Here is a 22,116-nt window from a genome sequence, read left to right as displayed (position 1 = left end):
GAGGAGTGACAAGGGCTCAATCAAGTGCAGGACGGTAGCAGCCACATCACCCTAGTAGCGGCCTTTGCGAATCTGGTTTCAGTCCCAGACTATTGTCTGCCTGCCCTGATCCGATTCGGCCCAAGCTCAGAATCTGTGGATTCTAGAACAGAACAACAACAAAAAAATTTTTTCCCCTTTAAGAAAGGATCCTGGAGCCATCCCACAGAGTCCAAGAAAATTGGTAGAGTGCTCAGCTAAACCGAAGACTCGGCCCCTGCGATCCAACAGACAGCGCTTCCGGAGTCTCTCCCGGTGCTGCCGCCTGGGGGCGCCCCCACCTGGGTCTGAGGCTGCCTCCAGCACTGCTGTTGTTATCCTAGTAATTAACAAACAAGCACTGATGGGGCCAAGCGAGGAAGAGCGGGCTCCGGCTGCTCGGAAGGCAGGCGAATCCCTGGAAAGATCCAAGGAGGCTGTGGAAAAACAGAGGACTCAGTGGCTTGTCCCTCTTCCCCACCCCGGAGTTCTGGGAAGGGCCCTCCGGAGTGAGCTCCAGGGCCCAAGTCGAGGCCAGGGCAAGGGGAGGGCAACACCTGGTAGCCTAGATTTGGAACCAGCTCTGCATCTGCGCGACAGGATGTCCGTGGGCACAGCCACCCCAGTGATTACTGGTTGTGAGACAGGCCAAGCTCTGAGGAAATTATTTCACAGGCATCTGCCTATTTACAGAGCGCCTATTGTGTGCAAGGTGTTCTATTAATAATAACTAATGTTTTATTGGCTATTGTAATAATACAGCCAACTTTCATAACATGCCCTGGGGCGGGGGGGCGGTTAGGGGGTAGATAGAAGTTGAAGAAGCAACTAGGAAGAAGGACAACCCCCAAAGATGTGGGCTACTGGGCTTTGGCATAGCAGGTAAAACCCGAGGATTACCAAGAAGAGCTTGGAAAACTCAAGACTCAAGGCCCAAGGTCTTGCAGATAAAGGGGTGGGAAGTGGAGCATGAATTGGGGAAATCGGGTGAAAGGCTCACGAAAGAAGCACGAAGGGGTTCCAGGGGATCCTGCGGCGGGAGCCCCGAAGTCACCCGAGTCACGACACTGTGGGGGGAGAGGGCTGGTGGCTGGAAGTGTCTAAGGCATTGAGATGCTCTATATCCCGGGAGGCAGGTGCTGGGCTTCGGAATCCGAGTCTGGACAGAAGTTGAGGTGCGGTAGAGGCTTCCAGCAAGGCTTTCAGGGAAAGGATCTGGAGTTTGGGGTTTGAAAAGATGCTGGAGTGTGTTTTGGGAAAGGAGGGGTGTGGCTGGGGTGCCCATCCCGGGGGCCCATCCAGATCCTCTGGCTCGGCCCCGGGGTAGCTGGGGCAGGGGGTGCTGGCCAGGGCCGGGGAGACCGGGGTGGCCACCGGCAGGTTGGCGCTCCCGGCGAGCCGCCCGGGGCCCCGCGGGGGGCGGTCCCAGCTCCGGCTGCGGGCGGGAGGACTGGGAGGAGGCGGCGGCTCCAAGAACATGAATCAGCGGCGGCGGCGACAGCGGCGACGGCCGTGGAAGGAGCGCGGTGGCCCAGGAGCAGCCCCGGCGACCCCGCGCTGCTGACGGAGGCCGCCGCGGCTCTGGGCGGGCGCGGGTCTCGGAGGCTCGGGCTCCAGCCCCGCCTCCCCGGCCGGCCCCCGCCCCCGGGACCCTCCTCTCCCCATCCTCCTCCTGCCTCCCTCCTCCCTCCTCCCCGGCCGCTCGCGGGCCCGGCCCGGCATGGTGCGGCGTCGCCGCCGATGGCGCTGAGGCGGAGCATGGGGCTGTCGGGGCTCCCGCCGCTGCCGCTGCTGGCGGGTCTGGCCGCTCTGCTGCTCCCCGAGCCCGTGGCCGAAGGTAGGGGCTGGCCCGGGAGGCGGCGGGGAGCCGGGGCTGCGGGGGGCGCGGCCAGGGTCGGAGCCCGGGCCTGGGCGGGCCAGGAATTTGGGTGGGGGGACCCAGCTGGAAGGCCTAGGCTGGGGGGCTGGCGGGTGGGGCGGAGCGGCGTGTTCGCTGTTGGATCTCGGGGCTCCCACCCCCAACTTTCCTTCGTCCGGGGCTCCTCTGGCGGGGTGGGAAGGAAAGGAGTGGGGCTGTGCGGTTAGCGGGGGCGTTTGCAACCGGATTCTCCCACCTCCATGTTCCCAGTTGTTTGCTCTCCCCTCCCGGTTCTGGGGACCCCATTCTGCCCACCCCGCACCCCAGGGTCTCTCTCTGGAACTACGGGGGCTGGGGCTGAGCACCCAGGAGGTACCACTTATGTACAGTGGCTGTGAGGGTGCCGGGTGGCCTGAAACGTCAGGGCGTACTCTAGTGCCTGTGCCCACTGAGCTTCCCGAAGCCTGGAGTGTTGGGGGTGACAGCTGCGACCAGGTTGCTAGTCTTTTGGGGGTTAGCCTTGTGTTCCCAAATAGCCACGGAGGCATTTGACAGCCACCGGATTGCTCCTTGCAGCACTCCGGATCCTCAAGTTTACACCACACACCCCTGGGACTGCTGCGCGTGTGTGGGTGTATGAGGCTGGCCCTTCTTGTCCTGTGACCGGTCGGGACAGATTAAGGTTTAAGGAAGAAACACAGGCCAGAGTGGCAGGCACCCAGCTGGCACCTTCTCTTGAAACCGCACTCCTTGCCACATCAGCCTCTCAGGGAAGGGAAGAGAAAGAGTGACAAGTGTTTGAAAGGTGTGCGTCCCAGAGAGTTTAGGATTTGTCTAGAGTCACACAGTAAAGGGCAGGAAGAGGCAGGACTGGATTTCAGATAGTTCACCTGCCTTTCTCTGCTTAAAAACACCAGGAGGTGTGTGTGTCTGTGTGAGTCTGTGTGTGTGGGCACGCACGCAGAGGGTCGTGTTCAGAAGGTGGCTTCTGTTGGTTTGACAGTAGTTCAGGGGTCTTGGGCTCCCCATTCAGGCCTCCCCCCCACACTCCCTTCTACCTCCTACCTTCCTAGCACTCGCCCCTGCACACATTCAGGTATTAATAGAGCAGGCGGCTGCCAGGAAGGCTGCCATGTGTTTGATCTGACGTGGTTTTGCAGCCATATGTTCTCCACTTCAGGGGAGCACCCCCTTCTTCCCGTCTTCAGCCTCCTTTCATTTGCCTGGGTGGGATACGGGGTGGGGGGGGGGGGGGCGGGGGCGCGGGTGCCAGCTGCAGCGCAGGTCTGGGCTCTGGCATGTTGGGTGGAGCACTGGTTGCCTGTTGTACTGGCTGGGTACAGCAGTCAATCACAAGGTGGTACCTGCTCCAGGTATGTGGGAACACCCCACTGGTTCAGCCTGGCTTGACTTCTTTTTGGTTTTGGGGAGGTATGGGGAAGAGATCACTTCCTTAGCGATGGGGGGAACTTGGCAGTGGCAGAAATGCAGAGTCTGTCATGTCCCTTCCCACAGCCCAGGTCTAAGTCCCTTCCACGCTGTCCTGCCTCTGCTGCCTTAGCCATTGGCTGAGAATGAGCCCTCTGACACAAGCTGGGTTCTAGAAGAGGATGGGGGATATTTCCAGTGACAGGGGACCTCTGAAGTGGGCTGACACCTTCTCCTTCCCACCTCACAGGCCTGAAGCTCATGGGAGCCCCGGTGAAGCTGACAGTGTCTCAGGGGCAGCCGGTGAGTCTCAACTGCAGTGTGGAGGGGATGGAGGATCCTGACATACTGTGGATGAAGGACGGGGCTATGGTCCAGGGCTTGAATCAGATGTACGTCTCAGTCAGCGAGCAGCACTGGATCGGCTTCCTCAGGTGCAGGACTGTGGGGGAAGGTGTGGGATGCCAGGCTGGGGACACTGGGAGCTGGGGGCAATGCTGATGCCCAGAGGTCTGTGGTTTCTTTATTTGGCCACCTGTGGAAACTTCCAGAAGTAAGGGCAGGCTGAGCCCATTGAGTCTGCCCAGCAGAGCTGCCCCCCTTGACCTTGGGAGGTGAGCCTGGTGTCCTGTTTCCACAGCCTGAAGTCAGTGGAGCGTTCTGATGCAGGCCGGTACTGGTGCGAGGTGGAAGATGGGGGCAAAACCGAGATCTCCCCCCCAGTGTGGCTCACGGTAGAAGGTGAGGGGGCACGTGGCTGTCTGCTGGTGACCACAACTCTGGAGAAGAAAGCTCAGTGGGAGAAAGATGCCTGATTGTACCAGGCTCCAGGCCCACCCCCGACATACATCGCAAGATCATATCCACTGGAATCTGGGTATTTGAGAACCAAAGGGGCAACTAGGACTCACAACTTATGGGATGCAAGTCAGTTTCAGTTGCCTGAACAACAGCCCCAAGCACCCATCTGGGGCTGGACCCTATTCTGCCAAGTGGCCAGGCCAGAAGGGGGAAAGCAGGGGGGAGGGGAGGAAGGATCCGCAGCTGTGGGAGCTCAGAGCTTTTCAGCCCAGGAAAACAAAGTGACTAAGAAAGTAACAAAGGGCTCTGAACTGGATCTGGGTCCTGCCAGCAGAACTCTGCTCAAGCTCCCTTTTTGCCCTTCTCCCAGCTCCTCACACTCTGCCCCCTTTCTTGCTCAGTGAGGGACTGTCAGAGAAGGTCTGGGAAGGGAGAATCTGCCATGCCCAAGGGGACAGCATAAGCAGCACCCTAAGGGGGTCAAAGAAGAGCTCTCCTGTCAAGCTAGTTCCTGCTGTGCAGTAGACCCAACCATAAGGGCCTGTGGGACCTTCTGCAGCCAGGGCTTCAAAGAGCAAACTTGTGGTTTGGGCAGTTGGAAGCTGAGAGGTGGCAAGGCTCAGTCCCATGCTCCTTTCCTCCCCAGGTGTGCCATTTTTCACCGTGGAGCCGAAAGATCTGGCAGTACCACCCAATGCCTCTTTCCAACTGTTTTGTGAGGCCGTGGGTCCCCCTGAACCTGTTACCATTATCTGGTGGAGAGGAGGCACAAAGGTCGGGGGACCTTTTCCCTCGCCTTCTGTTTTAAACGTAACAGGTGAGCAGCCTCAGGAGGGCTTTTGGGGGTGGGGGTGGGGGGCGGCGGAGTTCAAATCTGCTTCAGTCACTGTTTGCTATTGTGAGTGTCCAGAGCAAACCCCGGTGCTGGGTATGTGAGCTGTACCATTGCTAAGCTCATTAATCAGGTGTGCTAGGCCAGCTGGGTGGGCAGATTAGTGGTGACCCTGCTGTGTGTGCTGAAGGAGGATGCTGGAGCCTCTCTCCCTGGCTCAGGATAGTGCAGGCTGTGTACAGCTGGCCCTGGGAGATGAATTGGGAGGGAACAGGGGCACCCATTCTTCCTCCACCCCTCACTCCTCCCAAGAAAAGGAGCCAGGAACCAGCCCACGCAGAGCTAGGAGGAGTGTCTGGCAGACGTGCCTAGAAGACTAGTCTCAGGCTGCAGAGCAGGGAATGGCAGGGGGAAGGAAAATGGGGAGGGGAGGCCGGCACAAAAATACAGGGCCTCCTCTCCTAATGGCCCTTGTATTGTTTTCCTAAACAACAGTATCTGTGCATATCTCCACACAGTTAACCTACGGCAGCCACACCTGCACGTCCACCTGGACCCCTAGATCCTTGGGCACATACCTCACATGCCTGTGAGGCTCACTTACCTGTGAAAATGTTTCTGGTGGAGGCTTGAACTGGCCAAAAGAGATTGTTGTCTGAGCTTGGTGTCATATACTAGCAGGAAATGGCCCTGCCTCACCTACGCTCTCTCCTCTGCTGGGGCAGGCTCTGATATGCTAAGTCCCTTAGCAGTAAGAATCTTGAGACAAGGTGGACTGCAGGACCTGTTGGAAACAAGGGCAGGTCCTGTTTAGGAGATGCTGGGTTGGAGCAGATTGGAAGGGAGGTTGGGTTTCAGTTCTCTCTAGATGTGCGTGGTTGGGACCCTCAGGCAGCCAGCCTGATAATAAGCACTCCCTGAACTCCTACTCCACATACCACACTGCTAGGCACCACAGGGGTTGGAGGGAAAACAAGAGAAATAAAAACCATCTCTCCAGCCCCCGAGGAGACAAGACACCTGCATAAGGAGCTGAGAACTATTGCAAGGCAAAGAATCTGCAAATGCAGCAATGACAGGCAGAGCAAACAGAGAGGGGCTCTGGAATGTGCAATAAAGGAGTGACCAGAAAAGGGAGGCAGTTCTGTGCTGTCTTCGGGAGCTGGGCTTGAGGTGGGAGGGGTGGTATAGCATTTCTCAAGTGCTTACTGTGTGCTATGCACTTTACGTCATTTGGTTCTCACAGTTCTCCCATTAGGGAGATGAGAAGACAGAGCCGCAGCCTTTGGATTTATACCCAGGCTCATTAAACTCCAAAGCCCCTGTTCCTCCTGCCGTATCCCACTATCTAGCCCTTTCCTTTAGCTGGAGGGACTTCTAGTATGGGAGTGACTGCTTGGCGGGTGGGAGGGAGCTGACTGAGGTTTTCTGGCCCCAGGGGTGACCCAGAGCACTGTGTTCTCCTGTGAAGCTCACAACCGGAAAGGCCTGGCCTCTTCCCGCCCAGCCACGGTTCGTCTTCAAGGTAGGAGGACCGGTGGGAGGAGAGGGGTAGGTGAGGCAGGGGCATTTTCTGCGAGCAGTGGGGGAAGGCAGAATCTCAGTCCTGCTGGGAGCTGAGGATGAGGGGTTAATTGGCAGAGCTCCATTCCTAGTGGGAGCACCTGAGACCCTGCTGAGGCTGAGATGAGAATAGAAACCTGACGTCACAGCAGATTTCCCATCTTGAAGCAGAGCGCTTGGGAGGAGGGAGAGAGGGAGCCAGCAGGAGATGGTCAAGGCTCATGCCCAACCTTGTTTCTGCCAGCCCCATGTGGCGGGAGCGGGGGAGGGGAAAACAGCCTGGCAGGATGATAGAGGAGACCCAAAGGGCTGGTTTGCACAGAGGGAGGGAATGGGCTGTGGCTGCAGTGACTTGCTCTCCCAACGACTCCCTCCCCCACCCCACCCCTCACCCCCCACTCTCCACTCCCACTACCTTATCCTTTTCCTTGATCAGACAGAGCCTCTAATTCAGGGAGAGGTGGCCTCTCTCCACAGCCTAGGCACTCTCCTGGTATGAGCATCTGTCGCCTACTGGTTGCTTAGCTTGTATATTACTGTGGTCCTGGGAGTGCCGAGTGGTCATCTTTAGTTTAAGAGGGGCAGACCGTAGGGAGGGTCTCAGGCTTGATTCCCATACCTTTTGTCCCCTTCTCGCATATCCTTCCCGGGCACTGACTCTGAGTTCCCATCCACAGCACTGCCCGCAGCCCCCTTCAACATCACGGTGACAAAGCTCTCCAGCAGCAATGCTAGTGTGGCCTGGACGCCAGGTGCTGATGGCAGAGCTGTGCTTCAATCCTGTACAGTCCAGGTAAACTGAGAGGGTGGGATGGGCTCTCCTGGCCATGCCACGTTCATTCTGGCTGCCTTGGTGGCACTTTGTGGACAGTGGTATCACCTTAGATACGCTAGACTTGCCCATGGGGCCTGGCCTCCAGCTCTATTCAAGCGTTGTTCCCTTACCTGTTATCATAGGGTGCTCTGGCAACCAGGTGACTGCAGGTTGGCTGAAATTCATGCATTCTTCAGGCTGGAAAGCAAATCACTAGAGTAGATTTGGGATGTCTGGAAGGGTTTTTCATGTTGACGAAAACCCAAACCTTTGATTTATCTGATACCTGCACTCTCATGCCTCACCCCCTAAATCATGCCAAAAAGAGAACAAGGGGACTAGGAGGGGTGCTAAGCCCCAGAGAGTGAAAAACTTGGGTAAGGTGATATTGAAAACAAGAGGTGATGCAGGTTTATTTTCAGATGTTTACTCAAAAGGTAATGAGCCCTAGCCAGTTTGGTTCAGTGGATAGAGCGCCAGCCTGCGGACCAAAGGGTCCTGGGTTCGATTACAGTGCTTCTCCCCGGCCCAGATCCTGGTCGGGGCTCATGCTGGAGGCAACCAGTCAATGTATTTCTCTCACATCGATGCTTCTCTCTGTCTTTCTCTCTCCTACTATCCCTAAAAATCAATGGAAAAATATCCTCAGGTGAGGATTAACAAAATAAATAAAAGTATTATTCTTTTAAAGGCAATGAGCACCTTTGAAACTGTTTGAGGCAGTTCCCCCAGGAGAGGCCCTTGCTCTGGGCTCCACCATTTAGAGGACCCCACTCTGGCCCTCCTTGAGCTGCACCCCTTCACCCCTTCCTCCTGGGCAAGTGGGACATGCCTATCCAGATCATGAGGACAGCACCCCGCCTCTCCACATATCATACCGTCCTCTAGACACTCAGGATTTCTTGTCTTATGGCAAGCCTGCTCCCGGACCTGTGTGGGCCTCTTCCTTGCTGCATCCTGGGGAGGGTATGGTATGTGGACCTCCATGTCCAACAGGCAGTCACTTGTGGGGGGATGGCTGTGCAGGCAGTATTTCCACACCCGTGCACATGACACCCCTCACGGTACAGATCCTTGTGCCACCACATTCTGGTTTGGGAGTCTAAGGATTTGGAGGATTATAAATGCAAACCTGACTTTCCAGGTTGATTTGAAGCTTTGTTTGTCAATATATTAAGAAATATTTTATTTAATAATTTGTTAGCTGATTTATAACATTTAAATATTTAGCCATTTGGATCTCCATTTGTACTGCTGCCATAGGCTCCCAAAATGGGAGGTGAAGGCCTGGTTCATGGTGTCCCCAGGCTCCCAGCTCTCTGCCCTTGAGAAGCTCTGATTTTGAGCTGGTTGGCAAGCAAACAGTGCCAATAAGTGTTAACTACTCTAACCAAGTTATGCACCGAACACAAAGGGGCATGAATTTTCTGGAGTAGTTGAGAAAGGCTTTCACAGAGAAAGTAGTATCTGTGTTGTCTTAAAGCAGCGGTTCTCAACCTGTGGGTCGCGATCCTTTGGCAGTCGAACAACCCTTTCACAGGGGTCGCCTAAGACCATCCTGCATATCAGATGTTTACATTACGATTCATAACAGTAGCAACATTACAGTTATGAAGTAGCAACGGAAATAATTTTATGGTTGGGTCACAACATGAGGAACTGTATTTAAAGGGCCAGAAGGTTGAGAACCACTGTCTTAAAGGATGAGTTGGACTTTGCTAGGAAGAGCAGGTCATTCTAAACAAAGGGAAAAGCATTTGCAAAGGCATGGCGGGCAGCGTGGAACCTGGTGTGTTATTAGAGGGGGCTGGTGGGAAGGGGTGGGTTGCACAAGTGTTCGCTGATAGACTTAGAGGAGGCATTAGCTCAAGTCTCCCCACCACATACTCATACCTATCCCGTCTTTTGTCTCCCTCTACATTATTAGTTTTCTGCTTTTCTATAGGTGACACAGGCCCCAGGAGGCTGGGAGGTCCTGGCTGTCGTGGTCCCTGTGCCACCTTTTACCTGCCTTCTCCGTGACCTGACACCTGCTACCAACTACAGCCTCAGGGTGCGCTGTGCCAATGCCTTGGGGCCTTCCCCATATGCTGACTGGGTGCCCTTTCGGACAAAGGGTCTAGGTAAGGGACTTCCGGAGCAGAGTGGCTGGTCAGGGCTGGAGCGGGGGAAGGACCTTGTCAGCTCCAGTTCTGGATGGAGTTGCCTGGGAGAGGAGCTACTTGAGAGCGGGCTTTATGCATCTGTTGGCAAACTCTGAGTGCCAGCAGCAAACTTAGGAACTAGACAAATCTTACCCCCATCCCATGCAGCTCTAGTTCTAGTGAGTGGAACAGATGAGCAAAGTAGATCAGATCAGATACAGAGAGTGCCCCAGGATGGTTTAGGAATTGATAAGGAAGGAGCCATGCTGGGGGAAATATCACTGCAGGAAGAGGGCGCAATGAATGCAAAGACCCCATGGGGGGAGCTTGTTTGGAGCTCTTTAGCAATTGCAAGGTAGTGAAGAATCTGGCTGAGGCCGTCACCAAGGCAGTTAAGAGGAACACTCTGCCTAGCAGGGGTGCTACCCTTGCTAAACCCCCCTCCCCAGGACATGGGGGAAGCAGCCAGAACTGGGAGACAAACTCTCCCCCCACCTGTTGATCTCTTAACTGTTTAGTTCGTGGGAGTTGGCTCCATCGGCCTGCATGGGATAGTGATGGTGGGAAGGGCAGGGCTCTTAGCAACTTTCTCTTTTTGGGTACAGCCCCAGCCAGCGCTCCCCGGAACCTCCGTGCCACCCGCACAGACTCAGGTCTCATCCTGGAGTGGGAAGAAGTGATCTCTGAGGGCCCTTTGGAAAGCCCTCTGGGACCCTATACACTGTCCTGGGTTCAAGACAACGGAACCCAGGTAAGAGAAGCCGGAAGCCTCCACTCTCTAGGTGTACAGAGTCCTAAGGCCTTTGGCTTCAGAATGGCTGTCCTTGGTAGCCTTAGTGGGCTGGGCCACCCCCTACCCCAGGAAGCCTGCTCCTCCCATCTTCCCCTACAGGCTGCACTTCTGATTGGATTATGTTTCCTGTTGGGGTTGCATCCATTGGCTACTTTGTATGTAAAGCAGGAAGCACATTTCTTCACAAACTAGGGGGAGGGCACAGATAAGGCCTTTTTATCCACAGCCCAGTTCCCTCCCATCCCCCACCTCTGCATTCCAGGGACTGAGCCTTGTTTGTGTTCCGGAGAGGCCTCTGCCGCCCGAAGGAGCAGGAATGTGATAGCGCGCTGCAGTGGCCCTGGGCTCCCATGTTCCCAGCTAGACCTTTTTCTGCCCACCGGCCCCAGTTGGAGGCCTTTTCCTCTGACTCAGTGTGGGATGGGGGCTTTTCTTGGCTGCAGGGTGAACTGATAGTGGAAAGGACCTGGGCCAACCTGACAGTCTGGGATCCTCAGAAGGACCTGATTGTGCGTGTGTGCGTCTCCAATGCAGTTGGCTGTGGGCCTTGGAGTCAGCCACTGGTGGTCTCTTCTCACGACCATGCAGGTGAGGCCTACAGAGAGAGGGGACAGGACGAGGGCTTTCAAGGGCACCCTAGGAGGCTGGCAGCACCTTACCTTCCAATAGCCCCAAAGACTCAGAGTCAAGCAGTTGAGGCTAAGGTTGATATTTAAACTAGATCTCATTCTCTGGTTGTGCTGTAGGTCCCGATAGCCAGGGCCTGTCACTCACAGGGTAGAAACTCTCAGGTCTTCCTTTGGAGCCTTTTTCTACTCAGGTCCTTAATTGACTTAAGGGAATCTCTTGACCAGTCCAGATGGCCATCATCAGAAAGTTTTAAAGGGACTCCTTGGTGTCAGCCTACCTCATGCCTCTGTCTCCCACAGGCCAGCAAGGCCCTCCGCACAGCCGTACATCCTGGGTGCCTGTGGTCCTGGGTGTGCTGACAGCCCTGGTGACGGCTGCTGCCCTGGCTCTCATCCTGCTTCGAAAGAGGCGGAAGGAGACACGTTTTGGGTAAGAGGTAGGGACACAGGGAGAGGAAGGTGATGACTGCAGACCTTGGAGCTGACCCCAAGTCCTGGGTTTCCCTTTAGGCAAGCCTTTGACAGTGTCATGGCCGGAGGGGAGCCAGCAGTTCACTTCCGGGCAGCCCGGTCCTTCAATCGGGAAAGGCCTGAGCGCATTGAGGCCACATGTGAGTGGTGGGAATCATTCGAGGGAAGAATGGGCTGTCTTGTGTCCCTATCTATATTCCTGTTACTAATCCATTAATTTGACCAATATGTCTGAACCTTGATGAGTGCCACGGACACAGTATGAAAAGACATGCAGACCTTACCCTTGTGGAGACTGTCATTCTAGCTGTGGGAGAGCTTATTTCTGCTCTGTGGGTGGAGTTGGGTGTAGGAGGCACGCTGGGTTTGGGATCAGGAACCAGAGAGGTCCCTCTCCTTTCTCACCACCCCCTCCCCAACAGTGGACAGCTTGGGCATCAGTGATGAACTGAAGGACAAACTGGAGGATGTGCTCATCACGGAGCAGCAGTTCACCCTGGGCCGGATGTTGGGCAAAGGTATTTGGGGCTGTGCAGGGGTTGGCATGAGTGGAGGTTACCGTGTGTGGGTGTGCTTGGTTGCTCCTGTCCCTTTGAGGGTGTGAATTGGGGTTGGCTCCTATAAACAGGATATGCTTATAAATTCCTGAGTGTGGGATTCTTGAGGGAATGGTAGCGGGGGACGAGGAGTGCTGATGAGGATCACTCCGAGCATACTTTGCTGTGGCTGTGGAAGAGGGAGCCTCCGCCAGTGGCCCCAGAGTCTCAGGGTTTGTATCCCTATAGAGGTTCACCTGGGAGGGATGGGGATGGAGGACAGGAGGGTGAGGGGACTCACCATCGTTTGGATTGGTTTGTAGGAGAGTTTGGTTCAGTGCGGGAGGCCCAGTTGAAGCAGGAGGATGGCTCCTTTGTGAAAGTGGCTGTGAAGATGCTGAAAGGTGAGTGGAGGATAGTACATGGGGAGTGAAGGCATCACGTGGGAGGGTGAAAGGGGTGACTGATCCCGAAGCAGGCTCTGCTGGGCCCTTAGACTTTCCAAGAGGAGTTAGCACTAACTGGGACGCCACGTGAATAATTCGCAGACATGAACCCACACACGTTCATGCCTCAGCCTTTGCTCTCTGCTGTCAGCAGTGACTGTACTCTGGGCTCACGCAGAGTGATGAAAGCTGTGGTTGGTTGAGCTGCTGGGCTGTCCAAATGAAAGGCATTAGCCAGTGGAGAAACGGTTAGATAGCACCACTCCTGTAGCAGGGTTTCTCCTGCTCATGGCCAGACTGTTTCATAGGCCCCCTGGGAAGCCCAGGACATCTGAAGGACAAGGCCTAGGAGTCTTGGGTCAGAACTGGGGGCATATCTTCCTCAATCCCTCCCTCCCATCCTTCTCTCCCAGCTGACATCATTGCCTCGAGCGACATTGAAGAGTTCCTCAGGGAAGCGGCTTGCATGAAGGAGTTTGACCACCCACATGTGGCCAAGCTTGTTGGTGAGCTTCTCAGGGGAGGCAGATACACAATTAGGCGGGAGGGCAGCCTGTGGGAGAGAAGTTCAGACTCACCTGGTTAGTGAGCCGATGGCAAAATAGCCAGGAGGTCCTGGCTGAAATTTGATCAGACTCCAGGTCCTACACCAAAGGTCTGCACATGAAGGAGGAAGACAGAGAAGATGCTCCAGAGATCTGGGGCAGCCACAGTTCATCCTGGGTGGTCACCAGTCCAGTATGGAACTTGTGGGGAAAGAGGTAGCAGAGTCAGGGCTAGAGATAGAACCAAGCAGGTAGGGGCTCATGCAGACACCTGAGCCATCCTTTGACGATTATGTGCCCCACACCCGACTCTCCCTTCTTCCCAGGGGTCAGCCTCCGGAGCAGGGCCAAAGGCCGTCTCCCCATCCCCATGGTCATCCTGCCCTTCATGAAGCACGGGGACCTGCACGCCTTCCTGCTTGCCTCCCGGATTGGGGAGAACCCCTTTGTGAGTGCCTGGGGTGGAAGTCGCCAGGAGTTAGAAAGGGACAAAGACCCTGGGAAAGAGGTGTCTGGGTGGGGAGGGCCAGTTGGACTGGTTGGGAGAAGGTGGGCTGTGAGTTTGACTCTTTATGCTTGCTGGGAATTTTAGGCTGGGCAAGGACTTTTCTAGGAGAAGAGACCTGTGAAGCCCCAGATCGGGGGAGTCTTGACTCCTGGGCGCTCTGGAAGGTTTGCCAAAGCTTCCTTGCTTTGGGAAGCCCCTCTATCCCCTTCCTTTAAGTCAGTGGTTCTCAACCTTCTGGCCCTTTAAATACAGTTCCTCATGTTGTGGTGACCCCCAACCGTAAAATTATTTCCGTTGCTACTTCATAACTGTAATGTTGCTACTGTTATGAATCGTAATGTAAATATCTGATCTGCAGGATGGTCTTAGGCGACCCCTGTGAAAGGGATGTTTGACCGCCAAAGGGGTTGCGACCCACAGGTTGAGAACCTCTGCTTTAAGTGATTCCAAGGAGAGTCTAGGCTTTCTGGCCACGGAACCCCATTTATCCTGCCCTGGCTGGCTGGCTGGATCCAACCTGAACTTGCTCTGTCTGCCCACCAGAGCCTGCCCCTGCAGACCCTGATTCGGTTCATGGTGGACATTGCCTGTGGCATGGAGTACCTGAGCTCCCGGAACTTTATTCACCGAGACCTGGCTGCTCGGAATTGCATGTATGTAAATTCCAGGGCTCGAGTGGGAGGGAGTGGCTAGTGCTGGCTAATGGTCAGCTCTTGCCTGGGGCAGTATCTGCTATGCAAGGAGACAGCTTGGGAACAAAGATGCCCTGGCTTTAGTAAGGCTGCTAGCGTGACTCCACCCTTCAATCCTCCTCACAGGCTGGCAGAAGACATGACCGTGTGTGTGGCCGACTTTGGACTCTCCCGGAAGATCTATAGCGGGGACTATTATCGTCAGGGCTGTGCCTCCAAATTGCCTGTCAAGTGGCTGGCCCTGGAGAGCCTGGCCGACAACCTGTATACGGTGCACAGTGACGTGGTGGGTCTGGTGGCACAGTGCGGCTCGCTGGTAACGCCAGTGGTATGGGCTAGTGGATGGGTGGGCCTTCAGGATCCTCAAGGGCCCCGCCAGGTCAGCGCCCTGGGCCTTGGTTGGCTTGTCTGAGGCTCCTGAGCCCCGAGGTGTGCTGGCCTCAGGGCTCTGCCAGCCTCAGTGCTCTGCCTGCCTCAGGAAGCCGAGTGACACCTTTCCTCCCATCTTCACTCTGTCGCAGTGGGCCTTTGGGGTGACCATGTGGGAGATCATGACTCGTGGACAGACGCCATATGCTGGCATCGAGAACGCTGAGATTTACAACTACCTCATCGGCGGGAACCGCCTGAAACAGCCTCCAGACTGTATGGAGGATGTGTAAGTGCCCCAGGAAGGGGAAACGGGAATTTGGGGTTTCAGCTGATGGCTACCATCACAGCTGCTGGGCCAGTGGCAGCTCAGAACCTCAATTAGGTCTTTTCTTTCTTCTTTTCATTCTCCTTCTCCTTCTCCTCCTCCTCCTCCTCTTCCTCCCCCTCCTCCTCCTCCTCCTCCTCCTCCTCCTCCTCCTCCTCCTTTAAACTTCTTTTTTACCTACCACCCCCTGTTTTCCTTCTCTCCTCCTTTCCCATCTCACTTTTCTGGCTCCAGCCTTTTTCTGTTGCTCTGCTTTCTCCAGTTTCCAGGAAGAACCAGGAGCCCTGAAGGCAGAAGTTACAGGACTGAGCAGCAGTCAGTGCAGGTTTCCCTGTCGCCTTTTCCCCAAACCCCTCCTGCTCAGCCCCAGCCAGTCCAAGGAGAGCTCCTGGCTGAGCGAGCGCCCCCTCCCCCAAGAGAGGGCTGCACAGGGACAAGGAAAAACTCCTTAGTCTACCACATTCCCTGCTGGGAGGAAGGTTGGGTTCCTTTCTTGTCTTGGCCTCTTGAGGGAGTGAAGGGACTCCCTCCCACTGGTACTAGTGAAAGGTCCCCTGGCTTACACGGGGTGAGGGAGTAACTCTAGAACAGACGAGCCACAGCGTCATGGTTAAGAAGCACACATTCTAAAATGACAGAGGTCTAGGTTCAAACCTCAACTCATCCACTTAATAGCTGTGCGACATTGATCATATTACTGAACCTCTTCAATCCCCCTCCCTCATCTACAAAATGGGGTTAAAAATAGTCTTTTCCTCTTAGGAGTAGAGTATTACCCCTATTTCTTGCTGTGGAGTTGGACCTCTAGCAATCCAAGAATGTGGGCAGGTAGAGGAAGGCTCAGCCTGAATGGTGAGGTCCTCTTTCTCTAGGGCAGTGGGTTCTAAGTGCCCTGAGCCTGGACTGTGTGTAAGAGAGAAATCTGAGTCATGAACCAGGCTCTGCCCCCCTATTCATTCAGCAGAGCTCAGGGCATGGCCGGGGCAGGAAGGTCGGGTCGCCCTTTGGCTGCAGCCTGCCTAGGCCTCTGGAGCTGCAGAGAGTCTGCTGGGCAGTGGGGACCAGTCTCTGGCTTAGTCTCTGGGACTGGAGCTCATGTTGTCAATAGAGGGTGGGCGGATGCTGGCCTCCCACCAGCAGCCTGGTGGACTGGTGCCAGTTGGCTCCTAGCACAGCTCTGACAATGTGTCCCAGGCTGGCCACGGACCCATGGCCCTGGACCATTCCCACGGCCTACTCGGTGTCTGGCATGACTCCCCCCATCATTGGGGGCCCCGTCAGGAAGGCTGGTGTTTGGAACTTTTATTGTGGACGCAGCCAGAGAGTCAGGCATTTGTTGTCTCTGACTAATCTGGTCTCAGCCCCTTCCCATTAGTTGTTTTTTGTTTTTTCTCCTCAGCCTGAGGCATGCCCTAGGAACAGGGTAAGATCTCGGGAATCTGTAAGGTTTTTGAAATTGTGTGTCAAAAGCAGGGGTTCTCAACCTGTGGGTCGCGACCCCTTTAGGGGTTGAACGACCCTTTCACAGGGGTCGCCTAAGACCATGGGAAACACATATATAATTACATATTGTTTTTGTGATTAATCACTATGCTTTAATTATGTTCAATTTGGAACAATGAAATTGGGGGTCACCACAACATGCGGAACTGTATTAAAGGGTCGCGGCATTAGGAAGGTTGAGAACCACTGGTCAAAAGTGTTCCTGCCAGGGGAAGAGGGCTGGAAGCTTTTCTCAGATTCTCAAAGGTATCCATAAACAAAGAGATTTAAGACTGCCTGAATGGGTGAGGATTTAGGACAAAAGGTGGCTGTTCAGTCTACATTCCTGGCTGTGTTCTACAAGACAAAAACACTCCTAGTACTTCCTCCCAAGACTGAATAGGAGGGACTGGGGCCAACCCACCTGGCTCCCAATTGCAGCTTCATCACTTTCTACCTGTGTGACCTTAGTCAAGGTTCTTAACCTCTCTGTGCCCCAATTTCCACGTTGATAAAGTAGGATCACTTATTTCATAGGGTTGTTGTGAGAAATAATAAATATAAACTTAGAAGAGTTACTGACACATGGTAAGCCCTATACGTGAAGGTGTTTTTATTTGTTTGCTTGTTTTTAATCCTCACCCACGGATTTTTTCCATTGATTTTTAGTGAGAGTGGGAAAGACAGAAATATCATTGTGAGAGAAACACATCTATTGGTTGTCTCTTGCATGAGCCCTGACCAGGGCCCAGGTCGGGGAGGAGCCTGCAACCAAGTTACATGCCCCTGACCGGAATCGAACCTGGGACCCTTCAGTCTGTAGGCCGACATTCTATCGACTGAGCCAAACCAGCTAGGGCTATATGAAGATATTAAATAAAATGTTTTAAGATCCTGGTTTTGTATGATTAAGGGGCCTCTGCTTTTGAGGGAAGGACCAACCTTTCCCTTTCTTCTGGCTCCTCACCACCTCCCCTCACCCTTCTGTCTGCCCCAGGTATGAGCTCATGTATCAGTGCTGGAGTGCCGACCCCAAGCAGCGCCCAAGCTTCACCTGCCTGCGAATGGAGCTGGAAAACATTCTGGGCCACCTGTCTGTGCTATCCACCAGCCGCGACCCCTTGTACATCAACCTTGAGGGAGCCGAGCAGCCTGCTGAGGAAGGGAGCCTGGAGCTGCCTGGTGGAGACCAGGCCGGTAGCGGGGCTGAGAATGGCAGTGGCATGGGGGCAGTGGGGGGCACCCCCAGTGACTATCGGTACATCCTCAGCCCTGGAGGGCTAGCTGAGCAGCCCAGGCAGGAGGAGCAGCAGCCAGAAAGCCCCCTCAACGAGTCCCAGAGGCTACTGCTGCTGCAGCAAGGGCTACTGCCCCACAGTAGCTGTTAGCCCCCAGGCCGAGGGCATCCGGGGCCACGCGCTGGCTCTGCTGGCTAACCTAGCCCCATCTGACCCCAGCCCAGGCAGCAAGGCGTGGAGGCTCCTGTGGTAGTCTTCCCAAGCTGTGCTGGAAGTCTGGACTGACCAAATCGCCCAATCCCAGTTCTTCCTGCGGCCACTCTGTGGCCAGTCTGGTCTCCTCAGTTCAGGCCTTGGCTGGGTGGAGGTGGGCCAGGCCTGGTTGTCTAAACCCAGGCAGCTGGCAGGAGGGGATGGTTATGTTTCCATGGTTACCATGGGTGTGGAAAGGAGTTGGAGGAGAGTATATCTCGCCCTGTGGGCCCCTACTCTCCTGACTGAGCTGCCCCTCCTGCTTAAGTGCATGCATTGAGGTGTTTCTGGCCTGGAGGCCCAGGTTTGCCCCTCCTCACAAAGAGATACCATTGTATTGTTCCCCTCTAGGTGAGAGTACGGGGTTGGTACAGTCAGGACCTAAGCCCTATGGTAGGAGGCAGTGGGACACTCTCAGGTCTGAATCGTCACCTTCCTGCTTACCAACCCTGCTTAGGCCAGAAGTAAAGTACAGCTGACCAGGTTATAGCAAGGCATGCTGGATAACCACAGGCTACAATTTGCCCAATTTCTAAAAGCAGTGCCCTGAGCCTAGCAAGAAGGGGTGCTGTAGGGCTTGCCCAGGAATGAGTGAGGCCAGAGAGGAGACCAGGAGCCCCTCTCCATGCCCTCTTATGGTGTGTCTGAGCATGCTACCAAATCCCCAGATGTCCTAAGGCTAACAAAGGCAGCTGTGTCTGAGCCCAATCCTCACAGCAGCCCTAAGTCACAATGTTTCCTCTCATTGGAGACCCTCTTCTGTCCCAGGTCTCCAGAGATAGAGAGAAAACACCTAATAGCTGATGTGGGTGAGGGGGAGTTACTGGAGCCTGGACCCCAGTCCTGGCTGGGGGAGTGCATGGGTGGTCCCTGCTGTTAGGAACATTTCCACACTGTTAGATGCTCTTTAAAAACAGAAATAAAATTGAAGACTAAAGACCCAAGGCTTTGTCTCTTACATGTTTACTTTTTCCCCAGATCACAAAAATGAAGCATCTCTACATAGGAAAAAGTCTGGAAAGACATATGCCAAAATGTTAACAGCTGTTATCTTCACATGATGTGATTAAGGAGGCTTCCCAAGTGTTTTGCATTTAGCACAAACTGCTTTTGAAATTAGAGAAGACCCCAAAGAATCGTATGTGAAAGATAATAGTCATTGTAGACAATTGGGAAAATGCAGAAAATCATTTAAAAAATGCTAAAATACCTAGATCCCACTACATGGAAATAAACACCTTTTGAACATGCAAATGTTTTGCCCTGGCTGGGTAGCTCAGTTGGTTAGAGCGTCATCCTGCTATGCCAAGGTTATAGGTTCGATCCCTCGTCAGGGCACACACAAGAATCAACCAATGGCCCTAACCGGTTTGGCTCAGTGGATAGAGTGTCGGCCTGCGGACTGAAGGGTCCCAGGTTCCATTCTGGCCAAGGGCATGTACCTTGGTTGCGGGCACGTCCCCAGTGGGAGGTATGCAGGAGGCAGCTGATCGATGTTCCTCTCTCATCGATGTTTCTATCTCTCTATCCCTGTCCCTTCCTCTCTGTGAAGAATCAATAAAATATATTAAAAAAAAAAAGAAGAATCAACCAATGAAGGCATAAATAAGTGGAACAACAAATCAATGTTTCTCTCTCAAAAAAAGTGCTACAGTGCTGCTGGTCCTGGGGCCAGGCCTAGAAAAAAGAAAATGCAAATGCCTTGAAAAAGTTCTTCACCTTGAAACAAGGATAAAAAGACTGCACTGGCTGTCTCCTACCCCTCTATCAGACTTCGCCTTCTATCCTTGGGGTGGAGACTTTGTTCTCACCTTTACATCACCTTTTTTTTTTTTTTTTTTTTTTTTACAGAGAGGAAGGGAGAGGGATAGAGAGTTAGAAATATTGATGAGAGAGACACATCGATCAGCTGCCTCCTGCACACCTCCTACTGGGGATGTGCCTGCAACCAAGGTACATGCCCTTGACCGGAATCGAACCCGGGACCCTTCAGTCCACAGGCCAATGCTCTATCCACTGAGCCAAACCGGTTAGGGCACCTTTACATCACCTTTACACTGTTGCCTGGAGCCACGGGTATCTGGGAAGAAGTGGACAAAGAGAATGTTGAGCCTCTTGAGGATTAGAAATAAGAGCATGGAGTTTGCTTGCAAGTATTTCCACCTGAAAATTTTAGTTTAGAAGCTCTAGAGCCAGCTCCTGGGAAAGTGCAGCAGGAGGCGTGAGAAACAGGCGCAGCTCTGTACTGAGAGCTGTGGGGGAAGTGGGCGGACACAGGCATTACTGCTGGCTAAAGGTAATGGAATGAGACAGCTGCTTCTGAAAAACCTGTTGCCGACACTCCAGATTCTGGTTCTCACGTCAATCACGACACCTGAATTGAGTTCAGGAAAGTGGCTTTCGGAAAGTTTTCTGTGATTTTCTTGAACTGCAGGTAATGATTACCTGTGAAGTAGTGTTTGGGAGTTATTGATTGAGAAGACCTGTACTCAAATAATTGTTCATTAATGGTCTATTACATGCCGGGCACTGTGCCTGGCACTTCATATATATGATCCCACTTAATACATAGAGCATTCCTATAAAGTGGGACTATAATTGTCATCCTCCCACAGGACGGACATGCCAAGTAACTTGCCTAAGATTGTACAGGAGCTAGCAAAAGTAGGATTACAGTTGTAGTACAATAAACAATAGTACACAAATAAACTTGTATGTACTCACAATGGTAAATCTACTTTTGCCCACCCCTGTATAGCAACTGAGTGGTAGATCCAGGCTCCAAACCCACTAAGTCAGAGAGCAGAGCCTGTGCTCTCCTCCCACCGCTCCAGGGAGTACCTGAAGCTCTATTGTACTCATGTCATCTTTTGGGTGAAAGCAGTCAGTAGTAGGCACCTTTTAAAATGTACAGGAGTTCTGAAATGAGTGTGTGGGAGTTATCCACCAGTAATTAAATCAGCGCAGATAATTTTATCAGCTTAGTATCTTTTCATCAAGCACCTTGTCCCTGACCCCACCCCCAGCCCCAAACCAGGTATGGTCAAGGGTTTTGAGATAGGTGATAATAGTGGAATTAAAATTTTTTTTTTATTGAAATATAAGACACAAAAAGCACACCAATCAGAGGTGTATGGTCCTTAAGAATATTATAAACAGCCCTAGCCGGTTTGGCTCAGTGGATTGAGCATCGGCCTGTGGACTCAAGGGTCCCAGGTTTGATTCTGGTCAAGGGCATGTACCTTGGTTGCGGGCACATCCCCAGTAGGGGTGTGCAGGAGGCAGCTAATCCATGTTTCTCTCTCATCAATATTTCTGACTATCCCTCTCCCTTCCTCTCTGTAAAAAAATCAATAAAATATATATTTTTTAAAAAGAATATTATAAACATAAATGACCAATAACATTACTAGCCCTCCAAAAGCAACCCTTGGACCCTGCTGCAATCTCTATCTCCTCCCTCTTCCCCAAAGGTAACTTCTGTCCTGACTTCTAACACCATGATTAGTGTAGCTGTTTTGGAAGATCATATAAATGGAGTTGTGCAGGTTGTATTATTTTGCATGCCTTCTTTTACTCAGTAATTTGTTTTCCAGAATCATCTAACTGAAAGATTAAAGTCGGCGGTGCATGGGGAGGCTAAATAGCCATCTCAGAGGGTGAATAAAGAAAAATAGAATTTATTTAAGGAAAAGGGATTGGGGAATAGGGATACCCAAAGGGAAGGACTACATAGCACTGAGCCAAAGGGTATTGGGTCCAAAGGGTATTGGCAGCAAAAATACACCTAGGACAGTAAAACAAGGAACGGCGTCGAAGAAGCAGCAGGAGAGCCTAGACTGGGCTGCTTTGGCTCACTAGGAAGTCAGAGGAAAGGGGGCCTTGGAGACAGGTTCAGGGGGTTAGTCCAAGATGAGCTGCCACTGCCCATTGCTCCCCTGGTTGCAAGTCTCATGGGGTCCCTTAGAGCAGCAGTTCTCAACCTGTGGGTCGTGACCCCTTTCGGGGTCGAACGACCCTTTTACAGGGGTCGCCTAAGACCATCGGAAAACATATATAATTACATATTGTTTTTGTGATTAATCACTATGATTTAATTATGTTCAATTTGTAACAATGAAAATACATCCTGCATATCAGATATTTACATTACAGTTCATAACAGTAGCAAAATTACAGTTATGAAGTAGCAACGAAAATAATTTTATGGTTGAGGGTCACCACAACATGAGGAACTGTATTAAAGGGTCTCGGCATTAGGAAGGTTGAGAACCACTGCCTTAGAGGTTAGGGGATATGTGCCTGTGTGGAAAGGAGAGGGGGAAGGGAATGGTACAGATATGCTCCTTAGAGGGAGAGCATGCACTGG

General features: G+C 53.2%; 1 protein-coding gene across 2 annotated transcripts; it reads left to right on the top strand.

Moving 5' to 3' along the window:
- Positions 1–1,171: 1,171 nt before the first annotated feature.
- TYRO3 (TYRO3 protein tyrosine kinase) lies at positions 1,172–18,684 on the top strand. Of its 2 annotated transcripts, none has more exons than XM_070424921.1 (19): positions 1,172–1,193; positions 3,555–3,738; positions 3,945–4,045; positions 4,752–4,922; positions 6,376–6,462; positions 7,178–7,293; positions 9,260–9,437; positions 10,064–10,209; positions 10,695–10,839; positions 11,181–11,310; positions 11,391–11,491; positions 11,774–11,869; positions 12,211–12,291; positions 12,747–12,839; positions 13,205–13,326; positions 13,930–14,039; positions 14,205–14,364; positions 14,600–14,736; positions 17,255–18,684. In XM_070424921.1, the coding sequence occupies exons 2-19, from the start codon at positions 3,566–3,568 to the stop codon at positions 17,643–17,645; spliced, it is 2,538 nt and encodes an 845-aa protein (XP_070281022.1). In that variant the 5' UTR covers positions 1,172–1,193; positions 3,555–3,565; the 3' UTR covers positions 17,646–18,684. The 2 variants fall into 2 exon arrangements, with proteins under 2 accessions (XP_070281022.1, XP_070281023.1); XM_070424922.1 differs by lacking the exon at positions 1,172–1,193 and adding an exon at positions 1,527–1,855.
- The last annotated feature ends 3,432 nt before the right edge of the window (positions 18,685–22,116 follow it).

This window comes from Myotis yumanensis, unplaced genomic scaffold (assembly GCF_028538775.1).
Source record: "Myotis yumanensis isolate MYYU_CA2020_CCGP unplaced genomic scaffold, mMyoYum1.0.hap1 SCAF_1, whole genome shotgun sequence".
NCBI lineage: Eukaryota > Metazoa > Chordata > Mammalia > Chiroptera > Vespertilionidae > Myotis > Myotis yumanensis.
This window is presented reverse-complemented; position numbering and strand designations above follow the sequence as displayed.